Raw genomic sequence first — 13,043 nt, forward strand, 5'->3', positions numbered from 1 at the left:
CACATCCACCGGCTCTCCGCTATCCACTGCCCTAGACACATCCTCATAGAACTCCAGTAAATTTGTCAGACACGACTTCGAGACTGCGCACCGTTTAATGGAAAAGATGGTGAGGGCCATCAGCAGACATGTGAAAGGTGATGTTGTGCTTTTGGATGATGTTGCTAAGGGGCAGCATGCAAATAAGAAAGGAGTCAAGGGTAAATTCCTGGACTCCAGAGATAACACAATAGGAGTGGGAAAAGGAGTCATGATCTTATTGGAAAGCAGACTAAACTGAAGTAGGCCAGCATTTATTGCCCATCCCTAATTGCCCTTGAGAAGATGGTGGTGAGCCGCCTTCTTGAATACATACAGTCCATGTGATGTGGGTTGACAAATAATGCCATTAGGGAGGGAATTCCAGGATTTTGACCCAGTGACAGCGAAGGAACGGCTGAGTAGGCCAAATACTGTGTGATAGGGAGGGGGCGAGGCTATGGATGGATTTAAAAACAAGGGTGAGAATTTTTCAACTATAACGTTGCTTGATCAGAAGCTCATGGAGATTGACACGTACGGGTTGTTGGGTGAAGCGAACTTGGTCCAAAAATGTGTGGGTCAGGTGTTCTGGCCATGCTAAATTGCCCCTTAGTGTCAGGGGGACTAGCTAGGGTGAGCGCATGGGGCCTGGATGAGATTGTGGTCGGTGCAGACTCGAGGGGCCTACTGGCCTCATTTTACACTGTAGGGTTCCATAATATGAGAGAAAGAACAGAGCATGCAACTCAAGATTGCAGAGGATGGAATGTGGGCAGCCAGTCAGGATTGCATTTCAATTGTCAAGTCTTAAGGGAACAAGACTGAGACTTTCCGTAGCAGATAAGCTGAGGCAGGGGTGGAAATGGGTGATCCTATGGAAGTGGGAACACGTAAATCTTAGTGATCACACAAACACGTGATCGGAAACTCATCCTGGAGTCAAATGTGATACCAAGGTTGCGAAGGTTAGAATCCCTACAGTGTGGAAGAAGGAGGCCGTTCAGCCCATTGAGTCTGACTCAGCTTCAGACAGTTTCGGGGGGAGGTGGTGAAAGGTGAAGATGAAGTCAGTAGCTAGAGAACAGAGTTTGAAGACACTGGCTCCAGTCCTTCTAGTGTTTTAGCTGTAACAAATTTTAGCCCCTCAAGTAGTGGGTGTCAGATAATCAGTCTGATGAGCTAGCAAGTGGAGGTGAGGTAGAATGGGATGTCTTCACTGTCAATGTGAAAATTAAAGCTGTGTTTTTGGATGACGGGCAGCAGATGGATGAGAAATTTGAGGGGCCAAAAATAGATCCTTGGGGAACACCAGAAATAATGGTGCAGGAGCAGGAAGAGAAGCCATTGCCAGTGCTTCACTAGATATATTTGAATGAAACCAGGGGAGAGGAGTGTCCACCCCCACCCTAATGGATGATAGTACAGAGGTGTTGGATGAAGGTGGTGTGATCATAAGGAGGAGTAGGCCATCTGGCCCTTCGAGCCTGCCCCGCCATTCAATAAGATCTGAAGTGGATCAGTTCCACTTTCCCGCTTTTTCCCTTGTCTGTCAAAAACCTATCTACCCATGTTTTAAATATATTCAGCGAGGTAGCCTCCACCACTTCAACGGGCAAAGAATTCCAGAGATTCACCGCCTTTTGAGTGAAGAAGTTCCTCCTCAACTCCGATCTAAACTGTTCCCCCCCCACTTATCTTGAGGCTGTGCCCGCTAGTCCTGCTATCCTTTCTAAGCGGGAAGAATCTCTCTACCTCTACCGTATCCATCCCTTTCATTATCTCATACGTCTCTATAAGATCCCCCCCTCATCCTTCTAAACTCCAACGAGTACAGACCCAGTCTATTTAGTCTCTCTTCATAGTCTAGCCCCCTAATCTCTGGTATCAGCCTAGTGAACCTCCTCTGCACTCCCTCCAAGGCCAAAATATCATTGCGCAAGTGCGGTGACCAAAACTGCACACAGTACTCCAGCTGTGGCCTCACCAGTACCCTGTACAATTGCAGCAAGACCTCCCTACTTTTATATTCTATCCCCCTCGCTATAAAGGCGAGCATTCCATTCGCCTTCTTGATCACCTGCTGCACCTGCAGACTGAGTTTTTGCGACTCATGCACAAGGACCCCCAAGTCCCTCTGCACCGTAGCATGCTGCAGCTTTTCGCCCTTTAAATAGTAATCCCTCCTACTATTATTTCTGTCAAAGTGGATAACCTCACACTTGCTAACATTATACTCCATCTGCCAGGTCCTCACCCACTCGCTCAGCCTATCCAGATCCTTCTGCAGACTTTCCACACCCTCCGCACAATTTGCTTTACCACTCATCTTCGTGTCATCAGCAAACTTCGTCACCCTACACTCAGCCCCCTCCTCCAGATCATCTATATAAATGGTAAATAGCTGAGCCCCAACACTGATCCACTTCAGATCTTATTGAATGGCGGGGCAGGCTGGAAGGGCCAGATGGCCTACTCCTGCTCCTATTTCTTATGATCACACCACCTTCAACCAACACCTCTGTACTACCATCCATTAGCACTCCACTAGTCACCAACCGCCAATCAGAATAGCACCCATTGATACCAACTCTCTGCTTCCTATTAGACAACCAATCCTCTATCCACGCTAACACCTTACCCCCAACTCCGTGCAACCTAACCTTCTGTAGCAACCTTTTATGAGGCACCTTATCAAACGCCTTTTGAAAATCCAAAAACACCATATCCACCGGTTCCCCTCTGTCTACCGCACTGTGTCCAGGGATCAACTGTGTCCAGACAGATTAAGAAGGACAAGGAGGTACAGTTTGTTGTGATGGAACGTTAACTGGTGACGAAACGTCAGGAATACTCTTGCGAGTAACTCATCTCCTGACTCCCCAAATCTACAAGGCACAAGTCAGGAGTGTGATGGAATACTCTTTACTTGCCTGGATGAGTGCAGTTTCAACAATACTCAAGGAGCTCAACACCATCCAGGACAAAGCTACCCACGTGATTGGCACCACATCTACAAACATTCACTCCCTCCACCACCGATGCTCAGTAGCAGCAGTGTGCGCTATCTAGAACATGCACTGCAGCAATTCACCAAAGATCCTTAGACAGCATCTTCCAAACCCACAGCAACTTCTGTCTAGAAGGTCAAGGGCAGCAGGAACATGGGAACACCATCACCTGCAAATTCCGATCCAAGCCACTCACCATCCTGACTTGGAAATACATCGGCCGTTCCTTTGCTGTTGCTGGGTCAAAATCCTGGAATTCCCTCCCCAACGGCATTGTGGGTCAACCCATACCACATGGATTGTATGTATTCAAGGCTCACCACCATCTTCTCAAGGGCAACCAGGGATGGACAATAAATGCTGGCCAGCCAGTGATGCCCATGTTCCATGAATGAATTAAAATAAAAACCCTCTACTTCTCCAGGAGGCTAAAGAAATTCGGCATGTCCACTACAACTCTTACCAACTTTTATAGATGCACTGTAGAAAGCATTCTTTCTGGTTGTATCACAGCTGGGTATGGCTCCTGCTCTGCCCAAGACAGCAATAAACAACAAATGCTCGAGAATGAAGCCCAGTCCCTCATGCAAACCAGCCTCTCATCCATTGACTCTGCTTTTCCAAAGCAGAGAAAGTGTAGACAATCAGCATAATTAAGGACGCCACGCACCCAGGACATTCTCCCTTCCACCTTCTTCTAATACAAAAGTCTGAAGTCAGGTACCAACCAACTCAGGAACAGCTTCTTCCCTGCTATCATCTGACTTTCGAATGAACTTACCTTATCATAGAATCATAGAACCCTACAGTGCAGAAAGAGGCCCTTCAGCCCATCGAGTCTGCACCGAACACAATTCCACCCAGGCCCTACCCCCATATCCCTACATATTATACCCACTAATCCCTCTAACCTCCGCTACCCTGGATACTAAGGGGCAATTTCTTAGCATGGCCAATCAACGTAACCCGCACATCTTTGGACTGTGGGAGGAAACCAGAGTACCCAGAGGAAACCCACGCAGACACGAGGAGAATGTGCAAACTCCACACAGACAATGACCCAAGCCGAGAATCGAACCCAGGACCCTGGAGCTGTGAAGCAGCTGTGCTAACCACTGTGCTACCGTGCCGCCCCAAAAATTATATTTAAGTTGATCTTTCTCTACACTCTAGCTATGACTGTAACACTACATTCTGCACTCTTTCCTTTCCTTCTCTGTGAACAGTAAGTTTTGTCTGCATAACGAGCAAGAAATAATACTTTCACTGCATCCCAATACATGTGACAATAATAAAGCAAATCAAATTTTCAAGGAAGAAGACACCCAATCACAGTAATGGAGGTTGACAAGACGTGAAAAACATGAGGACAATGTGAACACAGCAGGTGGCTGGTTATCTCTGGTATAGTAAGAAGTCTCACAACAGCAGGTTAAAGTCCAACAGGTTTATTTGGTAGCACAAGCCACAAGCTTTCAGAGCACTGCTCCTTCATCAGGTGTGTGGGAGTTGTGTTCACAAACAGGGCACATATAGACACAAACTCAATACCTTCAGTATGACAGTAAAGTTGCTTTGGATGGCTTTGTCCACTCCTGCTTCATAAACTTTCTTCCTCATGCGATTCTCAGCAGCATTGCCTCCAAATCCAGACTGATATCCCAGTAAGGATTTCAGCATCATCTCAAATGGGTCAGCTAGACAGCAGGGAATAGGCAAAGTTAAAAATGTTAGCTGCTTTAGCCTGACTTTTCTGTAAATTTTTCAGAGACCCTTACAATACTGAGTCATGGTTTGAGCCCTGATGTGTGCTGTGACAACAGCTAACCCCCAGGACAGCAATCAGGCCATTATAATTGGCTTCGGTGAGCCTGGGTTAGGTAACGTTGTATATGTTTGAACAGCACGGTGACACAGCAGTTAGCGCTGCTGCCTCACAGTGCCTGGGACCCGGGTTCAATTCTGGCCTCGGGCCACTGTCTGTGCAGAGTCTGCAAATTCTCCCTGTGTCTGTATGGGTTTCCTTGGGGTGCTCCGATTTCCTCCCACATGTCCAAGATGTATGGGTTAGGTGGATTGGCCATGCTAAACTGCCCCTTAGTGTCAGGGGTACTAACTCGGGTAAATGCATGGGGTTATGAGGATATGGCCTGGGTTATGGTCGGTGCAGACTCAATGGGCTGGATGGCCTCCTTCTGTACTGTAAGCTTCTATGATTTTATATAAATCATGCACACCTTATAACAAATACACTGCTAGGTGTCTGTTATTCTAAATATGAACCCGCCAAACCTCTCCATTAGATTCAGCCTGTAACAGATCCTTGGGTATCCATCACTCAACTGCTAAATGATTTCAAAGTGTTGTCAGGCTTCCTGATATTCATTCAGGACTCAACAGTTTTCTAATGGTCTGTCCAGACTGTGTATAAAGCATCACCAGTACTTACAGGTATGGTTCGGATTGATGTGTTCTTTCAGGAGATTGATGGAACCCAAGCTGACCACCAAACGTTGGCCAAACCAGAAAGATGCCAAGGGTCCATATTTTTCATGGAGATTGACTAGGAATTGATGAAGGCTCCCTGTGCTCACAATATCTGGGAGATTTCCATCCCTACAGAGTAAAAACAAAGAGTTACCATTAGAGAGTCAGAGATTTATAGTGGGGGAACGGACCCCGAGCAGGGGATTGGGTGGAGGGAGTGCAGAGGAGGTTTACTAGGCTGATACCGGAGTTGAGGGGATTGAGCTATGAGGAGAGGCTGAATAAACTAGGCTTGTACTCGTTAGAGTTTAGAAGAATGAGGGGAGATCTCATTGAGACGTATAAGATGATGAATGGGATGGATAGGATAGAGGTGGAGAGACTCTTCCCGCTCAAAAAAGACAGTAGGACTAGGGGGCACAGCCTCAAGATAAAGGGGAGGCGGTTTAGAACGGAGTTGAGGAGGAACTTCTTCACTCAAAGGGTGGTGAATCTCTGGAATTCTCTGCCCGTTGAAGTGGTGGAGGCTGCCTCGCTAAATATTTTTAAGAAGCGGGTTGATGGGTTCTTGATAAGAGAGGGGATTAAGGGTTATGGGGAGAGGGCGGGAAAGTGGAACTGAGCTACAACAGATCAGCCATGATCTTATTGAATGGCGGGGCAGGCTCGAAGGGCTAGATGGCCTACTCCTGCTCCTATTTCTTATGTTCTTATGTTCTTATGAGAGCAGAAACAGACCCTGGCATGGGGAATGGGACTTGCAAGGTCCCTTTCCAGCCACTCACCATCCTGACTTAAAACAATATCACTGCTCCCTCGTAGTCCCTGCGTCCAAATCCTGGAACTCGCTTCCTAACAGCAAAGCGGGTGTACCTACACCACATATTTTGCAGAAGTTTGAGAAGGCATCTCACCACGACCTTCTCAAGGGGAATTAGCGTTGGACAATAATGGCTGGACAAGCCAGCAATGCTCACAACCTGAAAGGTAAAACATTCCAAGGACCCAAATCTAAGAATTAAGGCAAGTTCTCCATGGTGACCCAGTCAACATTTAGTCCTCAAAGAACATCGGTACAGAACATTATCATTATTTCATTGTGTACAGTATGGTCACAAACTGGGTGCCCTGTTTCCCACACTGTTAAAATTCTTCAAAAGTCTTTCCTCGGCTGTACAGTGATTTGGGATATTCTGAAGTCATGAGAGGTGCTATATAAACACAAGTCTTTCTTTTATTCTTATTAGTTAAATCTCAGGCAAGCGGAACAAAAGATTGACTTTACTTCTCCTCTGTGGGTGCCATCCCTGGAATTCCAGATGCTTGTCTTGAGGCCTAGGGAGAGAAACACAGAATGATTATCCAAGAAAAACCAACTGGATAGAAAGTGCAGGTGACACGGGCTCCACCACTCCCCAAACACCTGGCAAACCTGATCATATGGATAGAGAAAGAAGCTATTCCCACATCATTCCTCCTCAGATATGGGAATGATGACTGGACTCCAAGTGAAATCACAGGCCAGATGGAACAGATTGTCATTCGGCAACCAACTGCAATTCCTGGATTGCAGTCAGGCTCAGAGGCCCATTTCGTGCACAACGGTTAAGATTTACGGCAAGTTATTTGTTGCAGCGCTGGGAAAGGTTCTGCTAACACAGCATCAGTTACACATGCAGCACACTCATATTCAGGAGACAATGGAAGCAAATTGACAACAGTTTGCAGTGTAGTGATGATTTTGTCACACTTACACAGCAATTTTTAATAGCTTGGATGCAACAGATACCCAGTAATACTGTACCTCCCCACCAGTACTGTGTCCCAGTGTTATACAGCGACAGACCTGTCCCCACCAGTACTATTCCCAACATTATACAGTGACAGACCCGTTCCCACCAGTACTGTACCCCACTATTATACAATGACAGATCTGTTCCCACCATCACTGTACCCCAGTTTTAAACAGTGGATCCACCGCCACCAGTACTATACCGCAGCATTATACAGTGACAGATCTGTCACCATCAGTACTGTCCCCATGTTATAGTGACAAATCCCGCCCCACCAGTACTGTAGCCCAGTGTTATGACAGACCCATCCCCATTAGTACTGCACCCCAGTGTTATACAGTGAGAGACCTGTCCCCAGCAGTACTGTATTCCAATGTTATAGTGACAGACCCGTCCCTACCAGTACCGTACTAGCATTATACAATGACACCAGTCCCACCAGTACTAGTATTATATAGTGACAGACCCCAGTATTGTATAGTGACAGACCCGTCACCATCCAGTACTGAAAACATGTTATACAGTGACAGACCCGTCCCCAGAGGTACTGTACTCCAACATTACACAGTGACGACCCATCCCCACCAGTACTGTACCCCAGTGTTACACAGTGACAGACCTGTCCCACCAGTACTATACCCCAGTGTTATACAGTGACGACCTATCCCCACCAGTACTATGCCTTGGTTTTATACGAGTCAACACAGGAAAGTGACATGGGGGTAGGTGATCAGGCCTGACTGAATTGAGCAGTGGAGCAGGCTCAAGAGGATGAATGGCCTACCCCTGAAGTCTGCAACTGATGGTGACCTCCAGGATCTATTTAATTTTCACTCAAAATTTCATTTGGAGCAAACAGCCATGCTGAACAATCAGATTTCTGAGAGTCCTCTTGTAGGAAGGAACTGGATCGTAATCTGAGATTGCCCAGACACATAAGGTGGCTGATCAATCAACATCAATTGATGATTTTCGATGCAAGCAAACTTGGAACCATTAATGAATACGCACTTACTGCAATTCACCTATGGGGAACAGCTCTCAGCATCTCAGTCTTTCCCTGCTGCAGCACCTGTTAACGCTTAATTCACGTGTAAGAAATGTGAAGGCATCCATGACAAATTTGATTCTTTGAAGGAGCAAGCATAAGCGCATGCATAAGCATACAGGCAGGCATATTTGTATGCACAGGAATGATTCAGACTCAGCACGAGTCATTTCACACACACACACACAAAATCACACAGGCACAGTTCACACACAGACGTCCACACAGTTCATTTACAAGCAAGTACAGATGTGTACTTTATAGCAGCAGCAACCACTAGAAGTAACAAAAACCCAAGCTCATGTCTTTTTTTTAATTCATTCATGGGGCATGGGCATTGCTGGCTGGCCAGCATTTATTGCCCATCCCTAGTTGCCTGAAGGCCGTCGAGAGTCAATCACATTGCTTGGCTCTGGAGTCATATGTAGGCCAGGCCTAGGAAGGACGGCAGATTTCCTTCCCTGAAGGGACATTAGTGAACCAGATGGGATTCTCCAACAATCCAGGTAACTGGGAGATGGTGATGAAGGGTTAATAATTAGAATCCTGGCTGAGATGGCCTTAGTGCAGACCAGCGAGCTTTACATTGGGCTGGACTCACTGCAGACAAATTAACACCAAACTTTGTCACCCGCAGCTGCCAACACACGGTCGACAGTTTTATCAACAACTGAAACCACTCAGGAGGCGACGGGCTGATGGGTGACAGGATGATTAGAGCGAAGGACAAAATTACAAACGTAAAATTTTCAATCACGGCAATGAATGGTGAGCTCGGGGAGAGGGGCACTGGGAATGGAGGGCGGGGAGAGGGGCACTGGGAATGGAGGGCGGGGAGAGGGGCACTGGGAATGGAGGGCGGGGAGAGGGGCACTGGGAATGGAGGGCGGGGAGAGGGGCACTGGGAATGGAGGGCGGGGAGAGGGGCACTGGGAATGGAGGGCGGGGAGAGGGGCACTGGGAATGGAGGGCGGGGAGAGGGGCACTGGGAATGGAGGGCGGGGAGAGGGGCACTGGGAATGGAGGGCGGGGAGAGGGGCACTGGGAATGGAGGGCGGGGAGAGGGGCACTGGGAATGGAGGGCGGGGAGAGGGGCACTGGGAATGGAGGGCGGGGAGAGGGGCACTGGGAATGGAGGGCGGGGAGAGGGGCACTGGGAATGGAGGGCGGGGAGAGGGGCACTGGGAATGGAGGGCGGGGAGAGGGGCACTGGGAATGGAGGGCGGGGAGAGGGGCACTGGGAATGGAGGGCGGGGAGAGGGGCACTGGGAATGGAGGGCGGGGAGAGGGGCACTGGGAATGGAGGGCGGGGAGAGGGGCACTGGGAATGGAGGGCGGGGAGAGGGGCACTGGGAATGGAGGGCGGGGAGAGGGGCACTGGGAATGGAGGGCGGGGAGAGGGGCACTGGGAATGGAGGGCGGGGAGAGGGGCACTGGGAATGGAGGGCGGGGAGAGGGGCACTGGGAATGGAGGGCGGGGAGAGGGGCACTGGGAATGGAGGGCGGGGAGAGGGGCACTGGGAATGGAGGGCGGGGAGAGGGGCACTGGGAATGGAGGGCGGGGAGAGGGGCACTGGGAATGGAGGGCGGGGAGAGGGGCACTGGGAATGGAGGGCGGGGAGAGGGGCACTGGGAATGGAGGGCGGGGAGAGGGGCACTGGGAATGGAGGGCGGGGAGAGGGGCACTGGGAATGGAGGGCGGGGAGAGGGGCACTGGGAATGGAGGGCGGGGAGAGGGGCACTGGGAATGGAGGGCGGGGAGAGGGGCACTGGGAATGGAGGGCGGGGAGAGGGGCACTGGGAATGGAGGGCGGGGAGAGGGGCACTGGGAATGGAGGGCGGGGAGAGGGGCACTGGGAATGGAGGGCGGGGAGAGGGGCACTGGGAATGGAGGGCGGGGAGAGGGGCACTGGGAATGGAGGGCGGGGAGAGGGGCACTGGGAATGGAGGGCGGGGAGAGGGGCACTGGGAATGGAGGGCGGGGAGAGGGGCACTGGGAATGGAGGGCGGGGAGAGGGGCACTGGGAATGGAGGGCGGGGAGAGGGGTACTGGGAATGGAGGGCGGGGAGAGGGGTACTGGGAATGGAGGGCGGGGAGAGGGGTACTGGGAATGGAGGGCGGGGAGAGGGGTACTGGGAATGGAGGGCGGGGAGAGGGGTATTGGGAATGGAGGGCGGGGAGAGGGGCACTGGGAATGGAGGGCGGGGAGAGGGGTATTGGGAATGGAGGGCTCGGGAACATTGGTGTTGGGGCTAGGAAGTTATTGGGAATGAGAGAGAGGGAGTGGGGAATGGGGGAGGAGTAGCGGGACTGTCGGGGGAGGTTGTTGGAGAGGGGTGGACCTTCCTGCTGCTTTCCCCAGGTCGGGCTCCCATTCCCGCGCCTGGGCGGCGGGAAAGGCCGAGGCTGGGTGCGGGGCCTAGGCCGGGCCCAGGCGCCTCCTTACCGGGTAAAGGTAGAGCACGGCCCCGATCAGGAACAGCACGAAGCTGATGGCGAAAATGGCAAAGTCCAACATGATCCCGCCTGGATCCGGAGCCCGATTCCGGTGCCGGGCTTGATCTGCTCTCCTTCCCACTGGACAATGCCCCGCCCAGAGCCCGTCTCCATAGCAACCTCCCAGGGCTCATCCGCCCCATGGCAACTACCTAGAACCCGCCCGTCCCCTTGGCAACCGCTCAGGGCTCGCCCGTCCCCATGGCGACCGCCCCAGAGCCAGCCCAACCCCATGGCAACCGCCCAGAACCCGTCCCCATGGCAACCACCCAGGGCCCATCCCCATGGCAGCTGCCCAGAGCCAGCCCAACCCCATGGCAACCGCCCAGAGCCCATCCCATGGCAACCGCCCAGAGCCCATCCCATGGCAACCGCTCAAGCCAGTCCCTGTGGCAACCATCCAGACCCATGCCCAAGGCAACCGCCCAGAGCCCATCCCCATAGCAACCGCCCAGTGCTCATCCCCATGGCAATTATTTAGAGCCCATCTCCATGGCAACCGGCCAGAGTCCAACCCAAGGGCAACCACCCAGAGCCCATCCCCATGGCAACCGCCCATTTCCAATCCCAGTCTCTTTGTCTCAATTCCAATTTCTCATTATCCCAAGCCTGGGAGTCTCAGTATCCCTAATTCTCTTTGTCCCAAACCCAGTCTCTGTGTCCCAATCCTGGGTCCGTTCATGTACCAATCACATTTCCCACACTCTCAATCTCAGGCCTCCCCATGTCCCAATCCCCTTCTTTCAATGTCCCAATCCCAGTTTCTCAGTTTTCCAATCATATGTCTGCCCATGACTCCATCCCAGTCTCTCAATTTCCCATTCCCAGTCTCTCAGCAACCAGCCCATTGGTGAAAATTGGTGAGTTATTAAGTGTTGCTGGTAGGCAAAGTGGGCTTGAGGAATAGAATGCTAATACAGATACAAGTAAGTCCACCAAGGCCTTGGGGTGGGTGAAAGCACCACGTCTGATTCGGAAATCCTTATATATTTCAGCATGCACCTGTCCTTCGTGAACATCCCTCATCCCTAGGATGTGTCCAGCGGACAGTCTTTACCTCTAATATCATCCAACCAGTGGCAGTGGCTCCTCTCCAGATTTAATTTTCTTTTCCCGATAAATTTTCTTGTTGGGCTCATAGTGGGGAATATATTTCTTTATGGTCAAATGGTCAATGGGCTGAGTGACTAGACCTGACACAGAACTGGACAATCTAAACAGTGGTCATCAGCCTCTGCAGTCAGACCTGTTGGAAATTTGGACAGGCCAAGATTAAGACACAGATACAGGTTGGAGGTGAGCAAGGGCAAGCCTGTACTTGTCCTAGAAAATGGAGCCAGAGGTGCTCAGCCCTGACCAAACAAGGTCAGTATCTCTGGCATTCCCACTCTTGATGTGGCGATGCCGATGTTAGACTGGAGTAAACACAGTAGGAAGTCTCATAACACCAGGTTAAAGTCCAACAGGTTTATTTGATAGTAAACACCACTAGCTTGTGGTGTTTACTATACACTAGATACATCAATGACATCTTCTTCCTTTGGACTCGTGGTGAACACTGAAACAACTATATGATGACATCAACAAGTTCCATCCCACCACCAGACTCACCATGGACTACTCTCCAGAATCGGTTGCATTCTTGGACACACGCATCTCCATTAAGGATGGTTACCTCAGCACCTCACGGTACTGAAAGCTCACATATAACCTCACAATGCTCCACTTCTCCAGCTTCCACCCTGAACATGTTAAAGAAGCCATTCCCTACAGACAAGCCCTCCGTATACACAGGATTTGCTCAGATGAGGAGGATCGCAACGGATACCTCCAGATGCTGAAAGATGCCCTCATAAGAACAGGATATGGCGCTCGGCTCATCAATTGACAGTTCCAACACACCACAGCGAAAAACTGCACCAATCTCCTCAGAAGACAAACACAGGACACGGTGGACAGAGTACCCTTCATCGTCCAGTACTTCCCCAGAGTGGAAAAGCTACGACATCTTCTCTGGAGTCTTCAACATGTCATTGATGAAGACGAACATCTCACCAAGACCATCCCCACACCCCCACTTCTTGCCTTCAAACAACCGCACAACCTTAAACAGACCATTGTCTGCAGCAAACTACCCAGCCTTCAGGAGAACGGTGACCACAACACCACACAACCCTGCCACAACAACC

The 13,043-nt window shown here is 50.5% G+C and overlaps 1 protein-coding gene across 1 annotated transcript in view; it reads right to left on the reverse strand.

Annotated features, from left to right (window-relative positions):
* cyp20a1 (cytochrome P450, family 20, subfamily A, polypeptide 1) overlaps positions 1-10,969 on the reverse strand; it is a 33,650-nt gene extending 22,681 nt beyond the window's left edge. The window contains exons 1-4 of the mRNA XM_080198727.1: positions 10,805-10,969; positions 6,802-6,851; positions 5,479-5,645; positions 4,581-4,726 (exon numbers count right to left, since the gene is read on the reverse strand). Coding sequence (XP_080054853.1) covers positions 4,581-4,726; positions 5,479-5,645; positions 6,802-6,851; positions 10,805-10,876 — 435 coding nt within the window. The 5' untranslated portion in view covers positions 10,877-10,969. The remainder of the gene's footprint in view (positions 1-4,580; positions 4,727-5,478; positions 5,646-6,801; positions 6,852-10,804) is intronic.
* Positions 10,970-13,043: the final 2,074 nt, after the last annotated feature.

This window comes from Carcharhinus amblyrhynchos, chromosome 11 (genome assembly GCF_965287045.1).
Source record: "Carcharhinus amblyrhynchos chromosome 11, sCarAmb.v2.hapA, whole genome shotgun sequence".
Taxonomy (NCBI): Eukaryota; Metazoa; Chordata; class Chondrichthyes; order Carcharhiniformes; family Carcharhinidae; genus Carcharhinus; species Carcharhinus amblyrhynchos.